Below are 24,551 nucleotides of genomic sequence, written 5' to 3'. Positions count from 1 at the left end.
ACACCTATCTTAACATAGACTGTGTTACTGTCGGTAAAACAAAACATCAAGTATGTATGTACATACATATATACTTGAGCTGGAGGGCTTTCCTGCTATACCGATCGTCATTATTATCGCAGTTCAACTTTAATCACCGACGATGTGTATTTAGTCTGTGTTTTAACCGTGGATACGATCAACACCTCTTTATACGAATTTCAAATTGCAATATAACTTCGATTCACGAACGCTTTAATCGTGTAAAAGTTAATTAGTTGTAATTAATTCGTATTCTAATTCATTGTTGGCGAATTTGCCCCGATTAACTACGCTGACTAACTTCTTTTTTGTGGAACCGTGAAATTGCGCAACGTTTGTAATGATTGGCCTCTATTTTCCCAAAATTAGAGTTGCAAATTATCATCATTTCTAAAAATTACTGATAGAACTACTGATAGAACTACTCATGATTCTATAGAGTTTTCAATAAATATTCAATAAATATTAAATAATGATTTTTTAAAATTAGCGTTTTGAATTACTTTATTCAGTGTAAAAAATTTCCTTTAGTTTTAATATTGCAACCTCAACAGTGTTAATAACACTTTATAAAATGCAAAAGCAATATCTATAAATAAGTCTGTGATAAATTATAAAGCCGTATAAAAGTCATTGACCTCAACAGGTTACAGATACTAAGAACATAATGCACATATCTTTAAAGCTATAAAAAGCTAATTCCTCAATTTATGCGACGTAAAAGTTTGACTGCCATATCTTGCACTAAAACATTCTACAGAAGTCATTGCATATTCCACAGTTCCCTTTTCGTTCGTAACAGCAGTATTTCTTCCGCCTCCAAATTCTACGGAAAAATATTTCTCGTCGTTCGTTCATTCAATGAAATTGCTGATTAGACTTCGCAAGAATGTATAATTGCAACATTAAATTAAAAAGAAAAATTCATTCGTTTAATACAATGGAATAAAGGCGAAATAAGTTTTCATTTATCTTAATTTAACAAAAATTAATTTTATAAGATTATAAAGCTTAAGAAATTTGCTTCCGGTTGAAGAACGGTCTAGCTAATGTCTATTTCTCATTACAAGATTTCTGAAATAGAAAAAAGATCGTGGAATTGCTTTTATCCTTGACATTTAGCGATTTGCCAATCGCTGTTGTTTTTAACAGTACCAATATTCTTACTCACGTAGAACATATTCTCACGTATCTTATTTTTCTTTCAGTCCCTCTTGTCTTTATTTCCAATGATAGTTCTTTATTAAACATTGGACTTGAATACAATATTGTATTAAATATTTTATACACTTGATATGTAGTTTTACCTTAAATTCTGTCTTCCTTCGTTCTTATACTGTGTAATTAATGTCTTCAATGATTTTTGGTTATAATAGATCCCATTTCTTATTATATATATAAAAGTATGATTTTCCACGAATATCCGCACTCTAATAATAATTACATTCGCATTACAATTTAGTTAAAAAACATTAAAAGATATCGTGTATTACAATTTAATTATTTCAACCCTGTTACTTATATGCATATCGACCAAAATAGTAATAGAATTACATTTTACTTAAATTGATAGAATATGCGGTAAGATCACGCAATAATTCTGTCTTCCGCTTTCTCTGTCCCCTTTTTAAACGCAATTTCTATCAAGTTCCACTGGAGGACCGAGTTTCCGTTCACTTCCTTGTGCGATGACCTCTAGGAAGAAAATTGCTGACCATTTGCTGTAAGATGCATCAACCACGTCAAACATTTATTACCACCAGTTATGTACACACATGAGCCTCTCAGAGGATAAACCGATCAACTCGAGTTTTCGACAATTGCTTAACTTCATTAAATAAGTACACAATTAGTGTTCAATTCTTAAGAAACAAATGATTAACTTCCACAAGTTCATTCTAAAGTAAATTTAGAAACCAGTGTTTGTAATATCTAGGCATATTTTTCTAAACATAATTTGAGGAAAAAAAGATAGACAGACATTTGCTTTACCTACCTAAACATTACAAGAAATATTTTTAATATTCCCGTATATATATCTTTGCATATTATGTATATTGCGTGCATTTTTGCATAAATGCATAAAAATCCACGGTTTACTGATCAGAAAATTCTAGATTTTTATAATGTAGCGTAGCATATCTTGTATAGTCGCTTTTCTGTATTTTTGAGTTTATAGAGTTGATCAGCGTGACTTCTAAATGGCTCATATATCGCGTGAAACAACGACCTGTCGCGTGGGCAAAGAACAATTGAAATAGACGGATTCCTCCTATTATCAATAATCTCCAAAGAATCTTCTAATTGCGGATAATACATTGGTAATTCCCTTATTACGCGATCAGTCAGATTTAAAATGAAAATTTTTTTTACAATAGCCGTCTAATGTGTTCCTTTATATTTCCGATTATAATACTGCTTCACAAAAAAGTATAAAAGATATAAAAGAAAAATTACCATAGGAATGGTACCAAACATATTAAATCATTCTCCAATGAACATTCTCTTATAGTTATTATATGTACATATATTATCTTATCTCTTCTTTATTTATTTTTGTTTCCTTCTATTCGACCATACATTAATATTATTCGATTATTCTCCATAATTATGATAAACGATAACATTTTCTTAGAATTATTGTTTTCCTCCATTTTCCTGTTTCCTCCTTTGTTTCCTCGTATTCGATAATATTCTCAAGGAAACGTTAAAGAATAAAGTTCATAAATAATGGCATTATTTTGTGAAACATGATTCAACATACAAACAACTGCAAGTTGTGAGATAAAAATGGAGATTAGAGAAGACCGTGTCTGATAATTGGTTACGATGAAACGCCACACATACATTTTCCTTTACTTATTCTCTTCTTTTTTATACGGAGTAATATCGCGTTTCCTGCGTGTCAGCGATCCATGCTTGTCCCAACTAGCAAAATTGCAGGTCACGCGTAGCTATGCGTGCGAAAAAGATAATCGGAGTTAACTGCAAAGAGCAGCGGCGCGACGAATCTCTGGATCTGAATCGCTAAGGAAATTCCTCTTGTAGACGTCTTTATAAACACGCAATGATGTTCTACGATTCCAAACGGACTGCTTCATTCTCTCGTATGCGCAATATTCTTTTAAAAGCTTTGCTAGATCAGTTAGTATAGGAAATTGATTTTTCTTGTTAAATGAGTACAATTATTTAAATATTCTAGATGATTTTTGGAGTTTTCGCATCTCTACGATTTTATACGTCATATACTTTTTCATTCGTAATAATATACAACTAAATCAGAGTTAGATAAGGTTTGATTTAAGTAGTAATGTAAATTGTTTTTTGTAAACACTGGTAATAATAATGGACATGTTCTCTTTTATTACGCAGTATTTTCCGATTGTTTCGCCGATTAATCGTGACATTACGTACCTCGAAAAATCATAATTAGATACAAGAAGTCTTAATTATTCTTTTAATATCTCATATATTATATATACGATTACATATCAAATTCTCATTGGCATTTGTTAGGCTTCTATTTAGTTTGTAAGCTGAACATCTAATTGCTTCTCACCATAGGGTCTTTGGTAACTTCCTCTTGATGAACTTGATCCTAGTTCTATTATAGGCTTGCCATTTTGCTGGGGTGTGTATGGGCACATATACTAAATCCTTATTACTCGTGATTTGCAGTAGTTTTTGAATGAACTTGATGTGAATTCTTTACCATTATCTAGTCTTACATTTTTTACTACTATTCCTCATTGGGTTTTAATTTCTGCTATCTAATTTTTAAAATTTTCTTCAGCTTCATTCTTTTGTTTTAATAGATACATTATTGTAAAGTAGGTGTAGTCATCTGTCACCACTTGAAAATACCTATGTCTATCTAGAGTACATGGAGTTACTGATCCTGATGTATTGGAGTGTATCAAATCTCCTATTTTTTGAGATTGTTTCTTTCTTTCATAAAAAATGGGTCTTGCAGCTTTGCCTTCCACACACATGGAGCAATTGTCACTGTTTATTGGTAGTCCTAGAATTCTCATACCTTTTTTATCCAAATGGCCAACTCTCTGCGTCACAGTTCAGCCTTTTAGATCTGAATTGCTTCCAAACTTACACAAACCTCATCTTTTTTAGGCCTTAATTTCAAGATATGTAGGTTATTCCTCTTTTTGCAAAATAACATGGTTTCTTCCCACAATTTCTATGTCTTCCATGCCGAATATCACCTTATAGTTATTTGAATTAGTTCCCTTACTGACAAAAGGTTATGTTCTAGTCCTTTTACTATTAGACCATTTATTCTTATCTTTTACTCTTTGTACATTGCAACAAAGTCACCTTTCTTTGTAGCCTTTATCTTCACTAGTTATATGGATTTTTACCTGTTCCTGTAACATTTCTATATTACTTATATATTTTTCCATATTTGCCTTCGTTAAATATGCAGTTACACTTGAATCCAGTATAAACTCTGTAAATTTACTCTTATTGCAACTAACTATACTGCTTAAGATCACAAATGAGATTTTGTCCTTAATAGATTGATTAGCTGTCTCTGATCTTCTTGGTCAATAACCCCTATCTCTGAAGGAGCCTCAATCCCTATACAAGTTTCTGCTGGTATTTGGTCTCTCTTTTGCTCTACATTCACTTATTTTGTGACCTATTCTACCACATTTAAAGCAAACAAATAGGAAGACTTTGACAAGAACATCTTGCTCATCATTTTTCACTCCTCATTAAGCAGCCTAGTTTTGACAAAGTTTAAAGTGACTTCTTTATTATTCATTGTCTCGATAGCAGTTATCATAGTGTCATAGTCTTCAGGCATTGTCTACAGTAGATGACAAATTTTATCAGATTCATCTATTTTGGATTCCACATTTTCCATCTCCTTTATGATGGTGTCAAATTTTAAGAAAAAATTTTTCATTTTGTCCATACTTCAATGAAAATAGCTTCCTCCTTAAATGCAACTTTGAAAACGTGCTTTTTCTCTCAAACATATTTTGCAAAATCTTTTCTTTTGCAGTGAATGCACCTTTCACTAGATATAGATGCTTGTCCATAATACACTGCACCACTATTGACTTGGCTTTTGCGTCTTTTAATATAAAACTCCTTCTATATTTATCCCGCGCGAATGACGGGATTTCGACGCATAACATATCATCTCTCTGTCTTTCAGTCAACAGGCATTTAACTCGAAATTTCCAGTTATCGAAATTCTCTGCGTATAACTGGGGAAAATACTGTGCTGAATCCATGTTCTCTTTTGAAATACTCTTTTTGAAACTCTGATCTTTTATCTTTTTGTTATCCGTGATTACCCTCCCGATTGTCCGTTAAGGCATTTCTTTCGTTTTCTCTTTTATTTCTACTTCTTTTACACCTACTCTGGGCTCATAACCTGATGAGATTAATCAATCAAGCGTAAAATTGTAAAAGAAAAAGTATAAATGTATTTAGTATATTGAAATAATAATTGTACACGAGCCAAGTTATCTATACGTTCTTTGTTGCACGCTGTTCTCACATTCTCTCTGTACACACTCGGAAATCATGCTTTCCCCCTAGTTCACTCACCCCTTTTTGGTTAACATATGGCTTATACTACGTTAGTCAATTCGGGTCCCAACAATGTTACTTTTAAAAAATTACACAAATACTTGACCATTTAATGTTCAGTACAAATCCTTATCTTTTACCTGCATTGTAAAGTTTTCTTTTCAATATATTTATAATTCAATCCGTGAATATAAAAATATACACGAAACGAATCGACTACTTCGACCGCACGTACACTCTTATCAAATAGTATATTTTCGCAAATAAGTGTGATGTAAGATTTATCGAGAAGAGGAAGGACGAATCGGTAAGAACCAAGCTATAGCAGCTGATTGGTATTCACCTTGGAAGATTATATAATTAACAGCATAAAAGAAGATACGCAATAGAAAGGAAACAGAGAACGGATGGCATGAAAACAAATTTGGTCCCACATAAGCAATTCATTGGCACAGCTGTAGCTTTTAATGATATTACATAGGTAATGATGAGACTGCGAACGTTTATGCATTTATAGAATAATTGAAGATGTAAATATTCGCAAACTATAAACAATATGCAAATATATATGAAATATTCAAAGTTTAGTACTTCCTAGAATATTTAATAGATAAAAGAATTTTCTAACTAATTGTAAGCGAACGCAAGTTGGATGAGTTATGAGAAATTGTTGACATTTTTGTATGATTATTGCATCGATTTGTTTCTAAGCAATTAGAATAAATTTTACAACATGAGCGGCGATACAATCAATCACTGATTTCAAAACTGTAAGTTGATACAGCGAAATAAGATAACTAGATTGCGGTATTTTCCCACATTAAAATGCAGTTAAAATATTTCATCTCTTTCGATGGAACGTTTATTTCTATTATTAAGGGAGTCTTTATTCTTGAAGATTTCAAAATTCTCGCAGCGTCTAAATCAAAGAGCTCATAGCAAAAACGGACCTTATCATATTTATAGACTACTTGAATAGAGTTCAACATTTAGGAGTTTGGATCGAAGATTACGTTATAATCGATAAAGAAGAAAAAACAACTTCAATAGGACTGTTTTTGTCTTTCTACTAGCAAGATTGTTATTTTATCAAGATATTATAATCATTACCTTTTTAGACAGCAGTTCACATATTGTGTCCATTAAATTATTCAATAAATTCAAATCGGAACTTCTGAACAAATCTGAACAGAAACCTAACCCCAACCTAACCCCAATCTGTCGAGAACAGGATATTCTTTCATTTTCCTAAAAGAAAAATAAAAACTGGAAAGGGTACTTTTCGTTATTCCTTCAGCTTCTCGTCATATCAGATCGTCAGCAGCATTTGGTTTATCTTATATTACCCTTTTATGCGTATATATGTATGACTGTCAAACTTGAAAAAATATTCTTATCGTAAGAAGAATAGTACATAATAACTTGCATTTTGCATTAGATAATTTATGCCACGAGTGACTCAATATAGAGTCAGGTGGACCACTACTGATTCAGGGTGGTTTTTATCCTGACCTATCAACATTTTCTCCCTTTGATCTTGGCATGGTCATTAACTAGATACTGGCAACAGGCTATTTATGAATGCAACACACGTGACCCGGGGTGAATCGACGACTTAACCCGTAGCCAGGAATCCCCGGATAAAGGCGGGACGCGTACGCACACACCAGGGAATCCCGATAGACAGGTATGAAAGTTTCCTCCGCCGCCTCTGCTTACTCTCTCCCGTGCAATACTTACTGTTCTTCATTCACTCGTCCGACTCAGTGCGTTGCGATTCGCCGCAACTCTTACAAGTGCCATTTACGTCGTCCTCCGTAGTGTTTGAAGTTTGGTAGTCTGTTCACCTGTGAAAACTGTTTACTATCCAGGATATTATACATATGTATAATAAACATTAGTAAGTCTATATTACAATTGATTATTTACAATAATATACTATGTAGATGATCCATTTATCCTTTTGATCAATGTGTTCACTCCATGAGGTTCATTCTGTGGTTCCTTCCATTATGGATGGATTCAGATGGACTTTGTTCTATAAAATAGTTTGTTGTTTTTTGATGAAGTTTAAAGATGTTCTATGATTTCTTATTCATGATCATTTTTGATCGATCGTTTTGTTTAAAAGTTTTGCGTATGAGTTTCATTTAGAATTGATTTTTGACAGTGTAGTTTGTATTCCAACGTTTGTTGTCTTCTCATGTTTATCCATATGGTAATGTTTTCATTGAATGTCTTTTTGTGACAGAGATAACAAAATTTTACTGTATAGCACGAGTACGTTCAATTATTAATTCAGTGTTCGATGAAAAAATGATAAACAAAGATTGAAGTTTAATGTAATTAGTGCTACATTACGTATTAGAAAAAATTATCGTAAAATGGTTATGGTGAAACAGTGACTGCTCGCTGTCAGAAATATTTTTGATGACCAAGTTGACTAATATTCACTGCCTAATTTCGCCTTAGAGAATTCGCTACATTACTACCTGTCATTGAGATTATAGCATCATATTTCAACTTTATCTTTAGGATCTGTCAGGATCTAGTGTATAGAATTTCAAAACCTTGTTAAAAAGCAACATTGTTCCTTTTCCATTCAAGTAACAAAGTATGTTTTATTATCACGCCTTTATTCTTGATGTCAACATTTCAATAATCTCCAAGCAGTCCAGTTCAACAATGTAGCAGGTGCGAGAAAGCACATCATTAATCATCATTCGATCATTTATAGTTACTGAAAATTGTCTGTCTGATCGGTTATCTTAATTACGTACCGCGAAGCATCTTGTAATAGCTGCCCCGCTGATGAAACAGTTCAACAAAGCTCAATAACAGGCCAGTACGATTTTCATTGAAACGGATGGTAGAAGTGTGACAAACCTTGAATAGTTCAAATAGAAACGTGTTCAATTATGTTCAATATCGTTAAATTGCACAAAAAGATCGTATTTGCATTCCTTTATGACAATTTTCATTTAAGGCTGTAATCTATTTTGGCTCGATTAATTGACCAAGGTCAGCAAGCAATACTTCCACTTCATAATACACGTATAGGTAATTCAAAATAATTGTTTAAAATTATTAATTTTTTAAGTTACTCAAATCTGATTGTATTATTACTACATTCACGCATTAAGTATTTTTATAGACAGTATAAATTAATTATACTACATGATGATAAATTGTATAAATTAATCATAAAATATACACAGTACATATTATGAGTATAGTTATACATATACTCATTAGATAGAATCTAATTATTCGATAAATTAAAAAAATTCTGCAGCTTTTACAAAAAGGCAATTGAAATGTGCAGCGAAATAAGCGAAGTGAGGAATCCGATACCTATATCATTTATAATGAGATAAGTGCTATATTTATCCTTGTTTATCCTCCTTTGTAATTAGCATAATTACAGATACCTATCACCTATCGCTCCTCACATTTATACATGAATGATTAGTAGGCTATTCACATTCAAGTAAATTATTAGATTATTCAAATAATGATGATAACACAAAAACATGCATTCATTGAACACTACAATTTAATTAAAATGACTCATAAAAAGTAATGAACGACTCAAGACGAAAAATGGCGTTCGAAAAAGATTTTTAAACAGTCAGCAAAGCGTTCCAAATGGAACAACCTCGAAACGACGATGCGCTACAGCTACGGAAAGGGATCGCTATATGTATGTACAAACTATGGGGAAAAACGTTGGAACTCGTTACCGTTCCTGTTTTTGGACCATTATGCCAGCCAAAACTGGTTTCGCTGATACGCGTACAGCTGGTGGACATTGACTGACTAGTCAGTCGACTACCCTAGTGTCCTTCAATAATCGAAACGTATTGTCTCAAAGATCTGTAAATATAATTAATTTTATACTTGCCGTATACTGTGTCATATTATGATAGAGCTAAAAAGCTACTTTTTATACCGATTTAAAATTTTAATGGAAAACTCATGTATATATATTATTTAGATGTTGACGCAATCGCAATATTTTTTAACGAATGGCTTCTGTTTATCGATCAGATAGTTCGAAAAAATCAGATCGAGAGTTAATCGAGAGTAGTTTCGTTCTTCTCTCCTTAATTTTACCTGCAAACGAATGTAAATTAGTTTAGAAAGAAGCTAAGTTGTTGTTAGATTAATAATAATTGAATGCGTAAATTAGTTGGTTCCATAAATACAATAACAAAAACTTTAACTACTACAATAAGTGTTTGATTATGATAATTACATCTTGAACCAAGATCTGTAAGTAGTAGAAATTAACAACTGAAAAACACACGTGCACAGATAAAGTAAACGTCGAGGAAAAAATATGTCATCTACTGAAGTGTGCAAATATCGACAACGTATAAGTACCAATTTATCTATGGGAAACATCCACAAATTTCCAATTCCTTGTTTTTAAATTCTTTTAATCAATCGATCTGCTATCTTGATAAATACAATATTATCAAATTTCCTGTTTTTCATATCTACTAGTTACATTGAAGCAGTTGTAAAAGATATAGAAGGTAAAGGAAATAACCGAAAAAAGGTTCGTTGTACAATAAGTTCTTAAAAAGATTTATATAAGCTTCTGAAATTATGGCAATTTCTACGCAACATAAAATTTGTAAGAAAGGTTTTACTGAGTTGATAATAAGGTAGATAACATTAAAACGCCGCTGGGCGCAATTTTATTATCCCAGAGAAATAAAGTAGTGAACGTGAAACTTCAATAAGGATTGCTGGAATCGCGAGAGGAAAAAAGGTTGCAATCTATCGTTCACAATGATTTCAGAGGTTGTGTAGTTTACCTTGGATAAACGCAAAAGTCATTTCTTCCCTCTTTGTTTTGCCAAAGGAGCATAGCGAGTGTACTTACTTTCACTGTACTCGCGGTACTAAGTAGTACCATCTGTACCCGGCACTCGTTTCCTCCGCTCCCACATTTAACGACCATTCAAATCGATCGCTTCTAGTCGAAGGCATCCTGAAAAATTTCAATTTCGAAGGTAAACGGTCTCATATAAATGCAAGTGACTTTCACAGGATATTAACTTTGTGTAAAAAACGTAAAAACAATTACTTCCACAAAGCGCGTTTCAATATCATTGCTGAAGAAATGTTCATGGAATGTTTACGATCATCTGCAAACTAAGCAAAGATTTCACACATTTACACGTATATTCGAACCTCTCATGATTCATACTTACTGTCACGACATATGTATCTTTTTTGAAGACAGATGAGTTTCCAGCTAACTCTGCGATAGCACACTCCTTTTTAGAGTATTAAATGACACGCCAGAATCATTTAGATCCAATGTGACTTTCATATGTTTAAACCAGATAAAAAGTTCTAAAAAGATTCGAAATATTTTAGAAAGAATAGTTGTCACTGTCCTATATGAAAAATTGTATTTAATGACGTAGAGTGATTAATACATATATAACAATTAGTAAACTTTCCTTTATTATATATAATTTGTAATTTTACGTCAGCAATTATTACAAATACTGCTTCGATGATTTTTACAAATTTTGCTGTAATCTATACAACAGAATCTATTACTTCGGAAGCTATTGTTAATATACAAAATTGGAAACAATATGTCATTGAAGCGTTGATACTGAGACCATGAAAATCATATACGTATTTACACCCGAATCAAGAATCGTTAAATCTTTATCTGAGATATTATCAGAGATATCGAATAAGATGTGGAGCAGATCCCCTAAATCGAGCGACAACATAATCTTTATCGATTCGTATGTATATCACGTATAACACATCTGATTCAAACTTGCGTCAAAACCGATATTTGTGAATTTTATTTTTTACTTGAAAGATCGCTATCGTTATTTTTACGAAAAAGCCCCTGCTATATGCAATCTCTCGTACAAGAAGGCAGGAGGTATTAGGAATCGTCAGTTCCGATTAGGAAACTTAGTACCATTATATGTACATCTTATCTCGACTACTCGCGATTCGAATGATCAAGATAAAAAGCTGGATAGACATTGACGTTACATTCTATTTATACATATATGCGGCCCGTTGAAAGAAATAATTAGTAGTATGTCCACTCCTACGGCTATACGAAACACCTGAAGTGCTTTCAGTTGGGTAATAGCTAACTGAGCGAACAGGTGTCGCGACACATTAAAGTCACCACGTTCAAGTATTCGCGAATTTTCAATTGGTGAGTTGACAAGAACGATTTTTAAAAACACTACCATAGCACGAAATCAGAAATATTTGTTAATAACGTTAACTGTTTTTCATAATTCTATTATTATGTTAATGTAAACTGAGTATTAAGTACTCTATAATGACTCAAAATTCTCTTATATGGAAGAAGACTTCGTGATAACGACAATTGCAATGCAAAATACATACAATACTTTATCTTAGCATGGAAGTGTAACTAAAGATTTGTTGATCTTAGTTAATCACAGTGATAATTCAATTACTGTCAGTACGAGTCAAGTTTTTCATTGCATCTACATACACCGTATATTATTCTGACATCTAGTTGCGGAAAACAACGAGCCGCGATAAAATAAAACTACAAAATGTTCATATTTTTCGTGTAAAAGATATCTCTTTATAAAAGAGAAGCGACCATCATTTTCTCAATTTTGGAAAAATGTGTCGATATTTAAAATATGCTTTTCTGTTATATATTATTGGATAAAATGCCTTATCTACAATTGAAGTAGACTTAAAGTATTTTACGCTTGATATGGCTACCTTAATTACGAAATATTCACGTCAGTATCGATTGTTAACAGCAATTTCAAGTGAGACGTAATCATAACCTGATTCCGATCTTTGAAATTCAATATCTATGGCTATAATTTATTTAGCCATCTAGCCCCCCATTTCTTGATTCCAGTAACAATAGCGTTTTTTTTTTCTTTTTAACTGAAATAAAAATTTATGTTGCTTTGTATACAAATCTTTATAGCACGTTTTCACGTTTTTAAAATATAAGTTCACATTGTATGAGATATGGATTATCTACAATTGTAAAAAGAACATAATAATACCAATATGACATTAATTTCCTTCGAGGTAAAATATTTATGGAGTTCCAGGTTCAAGGATAATCGATAAACAAAGTTTCCATTAAATTTATACCGTTTTCAATTTATATATAGTCGATGCTATAATAACGATCGATAATATAAGATCTTGAACGATCGTATCATATAAGATGCAATATATACGAAAAGACTATTTTAAAGCATAGCAAAATGTATTTATAATAATAGTTTTAGTTATTTTAATGATGTGTAAATAAATGAAGTGTGCATTAACACCGAAACGAATCCAATTACGTACATACTTGTTATTTTCAAAGATGTTAAAAAATTGAAATTTAAAATATTCGATTTACAGAAACAAAATATTTGTTGTTTAAAAAGTTCCTTAATTTTTGTCAATCTTTTTTACATTTGTATTGCTACTATTTTTCTAAAATAAAAGATGTTGATTGGTAACTAAAAATTAAAAGTGTTACTTCTCTACAGGTAACCAAATATAAATATGCAAACTACACTCATGTTCTTTATTTGTAGAACATCTCGACTGTCAATAAGGCAAAATATGTCTCCGTTAGAAGACAACACACTTATACAAAGGCTAACGAATACCGTTCATTTGCTTCACAAAGATAATGAAGATGATCACGAAGATAAAAACATGTCGAATATACTGGTCGCGAAAGGAGTCACGATGGTCATATTATGCACAGTAAGCATCGCCATGGGCATTCTACCAATGCGAGTGGCGAGGCGGTTGAAATGGAACACTTCCGGTGTTGAGAATCCTAGGTATCGATACAATCAATAATAAATGATATAATCGTAATTCTTTATTTGTTAACTTCACTCAATGAATGGTATCCTTTGACTCGCATGCCCCCCCCCCTCCCACTACCAAACAATTATTTCGTTTTAAAATGTGAATCCTTCTTGATCAAACTAATAATTTACTCAAATGTGCATCATGCTGTATACATTAAAAGTAAACGTCTTAAATACCAAGATTTGCACATTATATTATCACTATGGTGATTACGACATATATACACAGTTTTGTGTGTTGTAATACTTACCAAAAATAACCTCTATAACGTAATTTCACATACGAATGTAAAACTCTGAAACTGAGTCGATAAATTTGTGACGTGTTAAAAATCGATTATGTTGTAATAGGTCAATGAAATTGGTAAGCTTGCTTCTGGGATTCGGCGGTGGCGTTCTTTTCTGCACGACGTTTCTTCACTTGCTGCCGGAAGTGAAAGAGGGGTTAGAGCATCTTGCAGCAGACGGAAAACTTCCGGAACTCAATTTCTCTTTGGCTGAGACGCTTACTTGCACTGGGTAAATAAAATAAGATTAATGTATGTCCCTGTAAAAATTTAAATTAGAGGATAATGTTTAAAGAATATTTAATAGTATATTATACACTTTTGTAGCTTTTTCATCATGTATTTGGTCGAAGAATCAGTACACACACATTTACGAAAAAAACAAGCACATAGAAAAGAAAATTCGAATAAGGATGTTACCAAGAGTACCAACGAGTTGGTTGAAAATGGACAAACATTGGCAAATTGCGTCAGTGGGCACTCACACTAGTAAGCAAGATACTGTTTATCTATCAGGTGTCGTGAATCTTATGTAAATTAAACGAATGATGATGAATACATACATTCGTTGTTGTAGCAACGGGCACGGTCATTCGCATCACCTACCTGTCATAATGGATGAAAAAGACGACTTCGTCATAAGTTCACTACGAGGATTATTAATAGTTCTGGGTTTATCCGTGCATGAATTATTTGAAGGACTCGCTATCGGTCTAGAAAGTTCAGCCTCCTACGTTTGGTATGTTTGGTTTCTATTAAACGATAAAACAAAATTTAACTACAAAACGGAACAAAATCGTGATATTAAGATTTCCAATGTTATCTGGAATTTCAGAAAAAAGTTTTTAAACAATATTTGAAAAAATCCTAAATTAATAATAGATTAATAATCGCGAGCTTTTTTTCAACTGATAATCGTCAAATCGATTCATACGTAATAATATTTAATATTTGCTAAGATTGTTAAAAATGTAAATTTCGTTTCTAGGTATATGTTTGCGGGAGTGGCGGCTCACAAATTCGTGATAGCATTCTGCATTGGTTTGGAGCTAATTGCTTCCAACACCAGGCAGTACCTTTCGGTGATCTATGTTTGTACATTCGCGATTGTTTCTCCTTTAGGGATTGCTATAGGAATGTTTTTAGTTGGTGAAGAAAGTGCAACTGCCAATGGCATACTTCCAGTCCTACTCCAGGTATAAATGATACACACTTTTATAGTTTTCTATAGCGTATTATAATAAAAAATTATGTAATTGAAAAATTATGTTTGTTTAATGCGTATAGGGTTTGGCGTCTGGTACTTTATTGTATGTAGTATTTTTCGAAATACTCCAGGAGCATAGAACTGGCCTCCAGCAATACATATCGATCCTATTTGGGTTCGCTGTGATGTTTGGATTACAGATACTAAGTAAGTATAGAATTTATTTTGAAGTAAAACTTGCGAGTATCTTAAACATATCCTTATGTGTAAATAAAAGTAAATAATCGAAGATTAGATATAAAATAAAATAATTGTCCTTCTACCAAAGTTGTCGCGTAAACATCTACTACAAGTAAGAAGCGTTTAAGCTTTAAATGAGAGATAAGTTCAGTGTACTTAAAAATGTCTAATCTTTCAATTACGGCTTCGTTCAACGATCGAAGCCGTCTCTGTAAACATCGTTAATTTACGATTACAGTGGACTTATAATACATTAAAATAAATTAATCGATTCTACCACAACGAGACGTGGACGACCATGATAGATTATAGGATAACAGAAGCGAATGCGTGAAAATTATCACACTCTTATTTGACTCTTATCGATTACCAGTGTGGTCAGTAGTCGGTTATCGACTGCTACAGCACACAATTTGATCTTAATAGAGCAAAAAGCTGACGCGTCGAGGTCAATGTACGAGATGTCGTTATTGAAAGAAAGAAAATGAGAAGAAAGACTAACTTTTCAAATTGTGTTTAAATCATCAATTCAATTAATAATGGAACTGGTTATAATAGCAATTATTATTATCGATATAGGAACAAATTTTTTGGTTTATGTTTAAATTGTACTTAATCCAATGCTAAGTACGATCGAGCTTCTACTTCTAATCGAATTATTATTTAATTAATTTAGAGATTATAAAAACATTAACTATATAACAAAATAATGCGTTGCATAATTGATTACTTAAACTTTATTTGATAAAATTTTCATTTCATCAAACATTACCAAAATATAATGAATACTATGTGAAAAACAACCTACACGTATGATAATAATGTTTTGAACCTACGTCACGTAGCAAAACAAGAGCTGTTTCTGCATCAATGATTTAATTCTGTATTGCCATTATGGAAACGCCTTTCACCATGAAACTGCTTCACCCATTTACGCACAAGCATACTTAATTCGTAGTCGACATAGACGTTTATGTGGTAAACCTGATCAAACTAGAACTGATTTAAGTTTGTAGTACAAAACTGCTCTCAAAGATCTCAGGGTGAATAATTTAATAGAAGAGTGTACAATAATTACTTTTACTTCACAACTATTGAATTCCAGGCTTAGAAATTTGTAATTTACAACACAATTCCCTACTTTTGAAATTCGTGCAAAATTCTACAAAAAAAATTGCAACAGAATTCTCAAATCTTATTCCACTTATAGTAACATTTCTACACTATAAAAAAGATCTTAAAACGAATTTCCAACATCCTCGAAGTAACAACACATTTATCCAACTACTCATTCTGCTCACCAAAATTATTAAGCATACCCAGCCTCGCAACCGATCGATCCATCGATCAATGAAAACAACAATCGCTCAGCCGCTACCTACATGCGCTTCAAGCACGCGATGCTTGCCAATCATTCATTCTGCCCGACGAGTCGCGCTCGCTATCAGGTCACCAAACAGTCGCGTCGGGTTCATGCATCTGCGAGGAACATTTACATACATGCTAGCTGTGGCACGCAACCATCCAGAGTGGTGACAGCACCGTGTACACATAGGGAAAGGAGAGAAACGAACACTAGCCTGGTAGGGAAGCGATGTGTCCAATGGAAGGGGAAGAGAGCAGGAAACGGTGCGCTACGTAAGACGCGAGGGGATTGTGAGTCGAGTGGCCAACGAGCCCCGGAGTATCCGATTCACCGTCGTACCGCGTGGAACGGGTATCATTCCTTCTGGCGCTCGTTTATACTGTTCCCTTGAATCCTCTTCGCGATTCCCAGAAACAGTGATCTCCTCGCGATATTACCGGCTAGAGTGCACGGCTGTAGAATGCATCCGGGGGGGGAGTATCGGCAACTAGATGGTCATTTCGCAACCAGACGCTGACTCGTTCACGCTTTCCGAAGGAAAAGTAAAGTATTGCGACACGAAGTAACGAGTGTAGTTTCAGGTAGCAATTTGAATTTAGGATATCTTACTTTCCACAGAACTTTTTTATCGAGTTAATACTCGAATAGATAGAGTTCCTCTTAGTAAAAGAACATATAAATTGCTTCATTATAGATCATAGATCATATATAAGTATAGCGTAGATCATAATAACCATTATTTTGGAATAGTATTGTAGTATATAAGTGAATAGTAAAGTTGTAAAGGTTGATAGGTAGAATTGTAGATAAAGAACTCGTGTTTGTCCTTGTTAAGGAATATAGAATCTGAAATGAGAGAACGGTATAGTGAGGTATGGAAGACCCTTTAACTTTCATATTGTGTTAATACTTTAGTGAAGGTAACTCGATGGTCTTGCCATTTAAACGTGGTTCACCAGTGGCTCGTGCGTGTGTTAAGTGAAAAAGTGATCGCATCGTTGGTGGATTGACTGTCTGGACAAAGAAGAGAGAAGTGTGAACCGCTTAGTAGATAAAACTTGAAGAGGAGGATAAAAAATGAAATGTTAATTGAAGATGATGTAGGAAAGAAAGACGTGATGAATTAGTATTAAAAAACAAAAATATAAAAAAGAAATCCGAAGGCTGTTCGTTGAAGTCAGCTGTTTACTTTGGAAGACAAAACAAATTGAAACTTACTTAGATTCAAACTTACTTTTTGCAATAAAGTAATAGAAAGAAATAGAGATGGAGGAACCAACAACGGCTACCGTTTTACTGATAGCAAAAATAGGAGCAATGATTGGTCTTGGCTTTGGCTCTTTACTTCTGGGAATGTTACCACTGATTGTCGGACGTTACAGAATGAATCATCGTCAAAAACGAGATCGCAGAATTTTCAGTAATTCCAGTACCTGTACCTCCACATCAATTTCAAACGCCTCTTCCTCCAGTGTAATTTCTGCATCTGCAACGAATTCACAAGTACGTTCCGAATCTATTAAAGTTGTGAAAATATTATATTATTTGATCCTTAACTGATAAGATTATCTATGTAGTTAAAAATTAATATACTTTGTCTTCATATTTTGTCAAAATATTTGGGAGCCTTAAATATCGCATAAAGTAAATAAACTTATGATAGTTTGCAGTATCCTCTTCATATTGTATTATAATGTACATTATGAAGTCATAACACGTAGCTTCCAGCTATTTTGCTATTACCATATCTCATTACCTTATTAGTCGAAGATTAAGTAATTCCTATCTAACAGTCATTTGTTACGATAGTGATTTGATTGAAAAAATTCCTAACTTCGTAAAAAATTTGTCCTCGCAAATTAATAATAATATTGAACAATGTATAGAACCTAGCAACGACAATTCTAATTAACCAAGTGCCTTCTCAATGATTAAAAAAAGAAAGAATAACAAAGTCGTTAAAAAACATGAAACGACCGGTAAATTAGAGAGCGTAACATGTAATCTCCAGGGCCTGCAAACATCGTTGCTGCTTTGCTTTGGCGGGGGCGTTCTACTGTTCACCACATTCTTGCATCTAGCCCCGGAGGTCCGCGTGAGCGTAGAAAGACATCAAACGAACGGTCAACTGCCTACTCTAGGCACGCTAAATCTGTCGGAGCTGCTATTCTGCGCCGGATTCTTTCTCGTCTACTTCGTTGAAGAGGCGGTGCACGCAGCGCTGACGGGAAAACCCGAGTCATCGGAGGCGCTACTCTATAGAACGGTGTCCGTACGTAGATGCAACAATCAAACAGGTGCGTCAACAACTACGAATAGTGGTTCCACCACCACGGTTTCCACTACGGCTAGGTCCACCTGGAAAGATGGTAACGACGAGTTAGAAGACGGCGAGAACGAATTAAACAAACGATCTAGACAACACAGCTTGGATGATTTTCGCGGTGCCAAACAAGATAAGATGTTACCTGCCATATTTGTCCTATCTGCCCCTACGGGATTATCTTCCACGCAGCGCAGTCCTCAGGATGGCACGAGATATCCTTCTAATACAGATTATCCAAGAATGAAACATCATGAACATAACCATTCCGTTATGACAAAAAATACATCGATACAAGGATTGCTAACCGTACTAGCTTTGTCTTTTCATGCAATTTTCGAGGGTCTAGCAGTAGGTCTAGAACCCTCTATTGGCTCCGTCGTATATCTGGCTGCTGCTATAGCTACGCATAAGTTGGTAATTTCATTCTGCGTCGGTATGGAACTTTACGTTGCTGGTGCCTCAAGTAGAACTACTCTTGGATACCTAACGATATTCTCAATGGTAACACCAATTGGCATCGCCGTTGGATTGGCTCTTGGTCATTTTAAGAATGACAGCGAAAATTTAGGACCTACCCCGACAATACTGCAAGGAATGGCCGCCGGAACGTTACTATACGTGGTTTTCTTCGAGGTGTTAGCACGCGAGAGGGCTAACGAGAAAAGTGGCCTCTTACAGTTGACTGCCATAATTATTGGATTCATGCTGATGTTGGGTCTACAAATCGCGAGTGAGTGTTTCCCGGATAATAATCCGAGGCCAAAGCATGTCGCGCACTGATTTTCATTCATGAAAATCAATTTTCGCAAGTATCTTCCTTTTTCTAATTTCTAATCTGTGACGAAGCTGTAATTGATTGTGTCAAGAATCTGATTTTCTCTATTATCTCCATCTCTTTGTTGTTAGTTTTATCTATTTTCCAAAAGAGTTGGTCTTCAATGGATTAGAAAGGGCAGTATTTTTAGGAATGTGAAAACAAGATATTCTCATTATTTTTCTTATTAAGAAAGAATTTCTAGTGAAACATTGTCTTAAAAACATGTTATTAATTTTAATTAAGTGGACTAACTTTTTAACATTTATTAAATGTTATTATAATAATACTACTAACTTAGATAATGGACTTACAAGTCCTGTTCTATATGTATATAGAAAAAAGTTCGAGCCTATTATCGAATTAATTGCTTATAATACCAGCCTTCATCAATCGGCGTTTTGGCAACCTTTCATCTTCTTTTCTTGAACCTATCAACGTCGGTGCAAACCTACTGCCGGTACGTCCTTGATGCAATCACCACCCACGTGTTCTCGTAACGCATGAATACCACATCCACCTATCGATTGAGCAAAAAGTCAAGCGGCAACGTTCAAAAAGTCACGGTCACGAAAACCGTAAGAAATCGAATAATATATCGTATACCGGATGTCGCCGATTTTATTTCTCCATCTAACTTTAACTTTTTATCAAAAAGAACAAGATTAATCATCAATTCTTATATTACATTCGAAAGATTTTATTTACTGCCTGATAAATTTTTATGAGCGGAGATATATACACGGTGGCTTATGAAAGTATTAGAACTCTTATCATAAAATACTTCCATGTCTATATTGTGTGTATGTGCTGTGTAAAACATTTTCACAAATATAATTATGATGGTCAGGATTCTCCATTGCTAATGAAACTTCAAAATGTTTTGAATAATATCTACACATAATATATCTATAAAAAATGCCTACTAGTATTTAAATACTTTCGTAAACCACTTTGCGTTGTGAATGTGAATTGAGATTATCAATCATTCTTTTGTCATTAAATATCATTCGTGCCAAAATTTACGCATAATGTTGAATGTATGTCCCCTTTAGAAAGGTTATACCAAGAAGACCGATTACGCGAATCACAGACAGTCTAATTTAGTTTAGTTTAGTTTGGTTTGGTTTACATAGTTCAGTTTACTCACTCGCTATTCCTTTTATTTTTTCATTGTCCGAAGACATTCCAACACACTCTTTCAGTTGCAGTTAGGTTAATAACTTTGATAACGGTGGTGGGCAAACGCAATGAACTCCTGCTTCACGGCAACGTTGGTCGTCGCGATGATTTCTCGCGACACGCAGTCACAGACAAAACTCGGATGTACCTATTAACCTATTAATTCACAAAAAGTACGTGATATCATTACCAGCTCGAATAATAAGCACACGCATCTGTACACGTGCGTGCACGACATGTCTTGCAAGTATCTAGAAAGACCGAATTGGAAGATAGACCAATCTGCAGAATTATATTATTATTGTTTTATAATGATTCTTATTTATCCCTTTACAGAGATAATAGCAAAGATTATCGAAGAATTAAGAATAAATTATTACTAGAATACGGATATTAGGTAAATTCATATATTTGAAAAAAAGTTAAGGCTTTTTATTTGACCGCCTGCTGAGTGAATATTAGGATTATATTTCACAGTGCGTAATGAAAATTTTCACCCATTAACCACAAATGTTTGCTAGATATAGACCTCCAACGGTACATGTATGGGACACGTTTGCTGCCCATCTTAATAACAGTATATGAATTACCTAAGAGGTCTAGACTGAAGACCTACAAGGAATTCATAATAAAAATTATTTTTTGCGGAAGTATCACTAGTTATATAATTTGATCTTATGATATACCATGGCGATTGCCTACAAGTCTAGTGAAACGATACAGGTTACATTCGTCAATTTAAAAAGAGATTCAGTAAGCATAAAACGATCTATTGAGCTTGTTTACATTAACAACCGCTAATCTCATTAAGTTTAACCTTTTCATTTGTTGTTGTAACCCATATTATCGCTTCTGTCCTCTTAATCATTATTATTTGTACTAATGGAATGATTTTATATAGAGTAAATGCCGCAGAATCATACGCAAAATTTTTAGTAATCGATATTTGTTTAAACTTAAAAATTATAATTACTTTATTATTCCTATGTGTTTTATTAGTGAAAGTAGAATTGTTACGATTAACCATGGTTTCAAAAAAATGAAATAAAATTACTTACGAAGAATAATGAAAAAAAACCGGCTACGTATAAGCTTTCTCCACCCATGGCAATGACCCAAGACGATATACAATCCGACCGACTTTCGACCGCTTTCTCGACTATTTATCTATGGGATCTATAATTGCCATTTATGGTATACAATTAGAACGGGAAGCTTTCTTCACATAACTAGAATAGTTAAGTTATTACATATCTGTACATCGAGCAGTTCAAATATTTATAGATGTCCGATACATTGTATATAAGGAGGTGTTATCTTTATAACTTTATATAGATTAATTTCAAATCACAGATTAGATCTTATCTACATATTAAGTATAAACGAATAAGTTTTACTTCAGATTAACCGATCAATAAGATCAACCGATCGCTCAGATACGAAAATGCATTTCTAAAACCTATCTATCAAAAGTAAATAAAGTCCCTGAAAGGATAAGCTTTTGATAGTAGTTATTTAAAAAAAATTGTTTCGTTTATTTTACAGCTGCGCATTCTCACTCTCATTCCCATTCGCATTCGCACGATGGACACGTAGACGTACATAGCCACGAGGTTAATCATCAGGAGAATGATCACGATCATAAACTGGATTCCCACGAACATATCTATTCAAATGAAATGAATGAACGAATACTTACCGACAAAATCTATAGAGTAACGGAAAGCATCGCGGAGACTGTCAGCAACGTCCTATCCTCTACGATGAAAACACCAACCGATGTTTCCTTCAGAAGTAGTAGTAACGAAACGACGTTACACTCGAATCGAAGTTAAAACTCGTTTGCGTGACAGGCATCCTTTGACTGATTGTGAGTTACTAGTAGTTCTTTCATGGGATAAATATCTTCTGATTGATACTTACTTTCGAGGATATGTCAACCGAATTCATCGATTATTTCGGAACGACGCATATAAGTAAGAGTAAAAGGGGCCTCGATGAAAGAAGGACAGTATTATGAAACTTTGGTTTCAATCTGGAAGAGGAGAACAATACTCCTGGTTTACAGTTTATACCTATTATGCAGATGTCACCAATTGTGTAAGTACAAATAGTAAACGGTGATATTTGTGAAGTACGATAGAAATCTATCTAAAACAAGAAACTATTACCATTGTCATTCAATGACCAAATGTGATACGATTCACGAGTATGTATAGCTGTGCAATCGCGTTACTTACTCCTTTTTCTTTTTTTTATTGTAATATAAACTGTATGGAATATCCGATATCTTTTACATCATAATTAGATTAAGAAAGCGAGAGTATTTCTTAACTGCTTATACCAATATTTAAAAACTTGCTCATATAATATGCGTATTACATAACATCGCAATGAAATGAGATATATTTTGCTACCGTCAAATATCAATTCTTCCGAAAGTGATAACTTTAATCGTGTTTTTATGATTTTTAATATTTACAACTTTTGTATGTATTAATACTTGTCTTTTTTCTACGCGATTATTGACATTACATGTCATTAAGAATGATAGTACGTCATCATTAATACGAGGAAGATTTCAACATCAAAACATAAGAAACTATATTCTATAAATATTTGCGATATCACGTTTCTTGTTCATTTTTTCATTTGTATACATATCAGTGTGATATGACAGGTACACCGCTAGGATTTGTAAACATATTTCAGTAACATGCATAAATATCATTTTCTCAAATCAAAGAATCAATTTTTAAACATAAATTATATTTTTCACGACATGTACACAAAGCAATAAATTGAAAAAATATACACAAAATAAAGTATCACATCTTTTAAATAACTAATTGTACCTGTCAGAGTTTTCCATGGCTTTGTCATCTCCACAATATTTTACATTCAATATAAAATAAATAATAATACAAAATTTCTTATAGCATAATTAAATTTGCGACTATATGATAAGATATGAACCACTCGAATTTCATGTGTATTTTTAATACTTTACGTTGATTTTTATTTATTATCATTACTCACATAATATAGCATGAATGCTAGTATATGAACATGATTTGTACATACAGTTATCCTTCGACAAGTAAGATGTACACACATTGTCATACAAATATATTTTGTATATTGCAAAATTTACTAATAAAATAAAAAAAGCTTTGATAATAAACTAAAAGATTTTCCTTTCTCTTATAAATAAATATGTTGACAAATTGTGCCAATTCAAATTTATAACAGAATTTATTGTATAAATAATACAATTTCCTGTTATAGTGCACGCATGTATATTTTTGCAAATCATACACACTTTGTTCTGGTTTGAAACTAATTCTCAATAACATGTTTTTTATTTGTTATACTTACGCTGATTCCAAATACTACATAAGTTATTACAATATAAAATCTTCTGAATTTTTTCTAGTACAACATTTATTAAAACTGCTGAAAAAATGTGCACATTTCTACCACTACTGCTAATCAATTACTTGAATAAAGATGGTATATGTTTTGGAAAATGTGTTCGTGTTAACAAAATTTTTCTTCCATTTTTTCCTATTCTTTTTTTTAACATATAAATTATAATTTCATACATACAAAAAATGTGAGGTATATTTTTAATAATGATATTTAAATTTTTATTTTATATGT

The 24,551-nt window shown here is 33.1% G+C and overlaps 1 protein-coding gene and 3 long non-coding RNA genes across 13 annotated transcripts; 1 reads left to right on the top strand and 3 right to left on the bottom strand.

Moving 5' to 3' along the window:
* Positions 1-524: 524 nt before the first annotated feature.
* Positions 525-7,824, bottom strand: LOC117210282. Of its 3 annotated transcripts, none has more exons than XR_004488077.1 (4): positions 7,499-7,824; positions 2,018-7,430; positions 1,583-1,742; positions 525-847 (listed from the first exon to the last, which is right to left on the bottom strand). It is a non-coding gene; the product is annotated as an uncharacterized LOC117210282 (long non-coding RNA). The 3 variants fall into 3 exon arrangements; XR_004488078.1 differs by lacking the exon at positions 525-847 and adding an exon at positions 1,215-1,449; XR_004488076.1 differs by lacking the exon at positions 525-847 and having other exon boundaries at positions 1,215-1,742.
* LOC117210278 (zinc transporter ZIP3-like) lies at positions 7,254-24,072 on the top strand. 8 transcript variants are annotated; one of them, XM_033453136.1, is made up of 8 exons: positions 7,254-7,270; positions 13,179-13,433; positions 13,818-13,985; positions 14,081-14,242; positions 14,331-14,492; positions 14,742-14,949; positions 15,041-15,167; positions 22,434-24,072. In XM_033453136.1, the coding sequence occupies exons 2-8, from the start codon at positions 13,207-13,209 to the stop codon at positions 22,721-22,723; spliced, it is 1,344 nt and encodes a 447-aa protein (XP_033309027.1). In that variant the 5' UTR covers positions 7,254-7,270; positions 13,179-13,206; the 3' UTR covers positions 22,724-24,072. The 8 variants fall into 8 exon arrangements, with proteins under 8 accessions (XP_033309027.1, XP_033309023.1, XP_033309026.1 ...); XM_033453132.1 differs by lacking the exon at positions 7,254-7,270 and adding an exon at positions 7,350-7,483; XM_033453135.1 differs by lacking the exon at positions 7,254-7,270 and adding an exon at positions 8,530-8,643.
* LOC117210285 lies at positions 8,637-13,806 on the bottom strand. Its single transcript, XR_004488080.1, has 6 exons — positions 13,718-13,806; positions 10,809-10,953; positions 10,654-10,749; positions 10,410-10,585; positions 9,536-9,699; positions 8,637-9,459 (listed from the first exon to the last, which is right to left on the bottom strand). It is a non-coding gene; the product is annotated as an uncharacterized LOC117210285 (long non-coding RNA).
* On the bottom strand, positions 18,788-21,110 carry LOC117210283. The gene is made up of 5 exons (XR_004488079.1): positions 20,857-21,110; positions 19,468-20,226; positions 19,198-19,375; positions 19,035-19,112; positions 18,788-18,924 (listed from the first exon to the last, which is right to left on the bottom strand). It is a non-coding gene; the product is annotated as an uncharacterized LOC117210283 (long non-coding RNA).
* Positions 24,073-24,551: the final 479 nt, after the last annotated feature.

The sequence above is a fragment of the Bombus bifarius genome, unplaced genomic scaffold (genome assembly GCF_011952205.1).
Source record: "Bombus bifarius isolate JDL3187 unplaced genomic scaffold, Bbif_JDL3187 scf7180000008199, whole genome shotgun sequence".
NCBI lineage: Eukaryota > Metazoa > Arthropoda > Insecta > Hymenoptera > Apidae > Bombus > Bombus bifarius.
The sequence above is the reverse complement of the archived record's forward strand: the minus strand, read 5'-3'. Positions and strand labels throughout refer to the sequence as shown.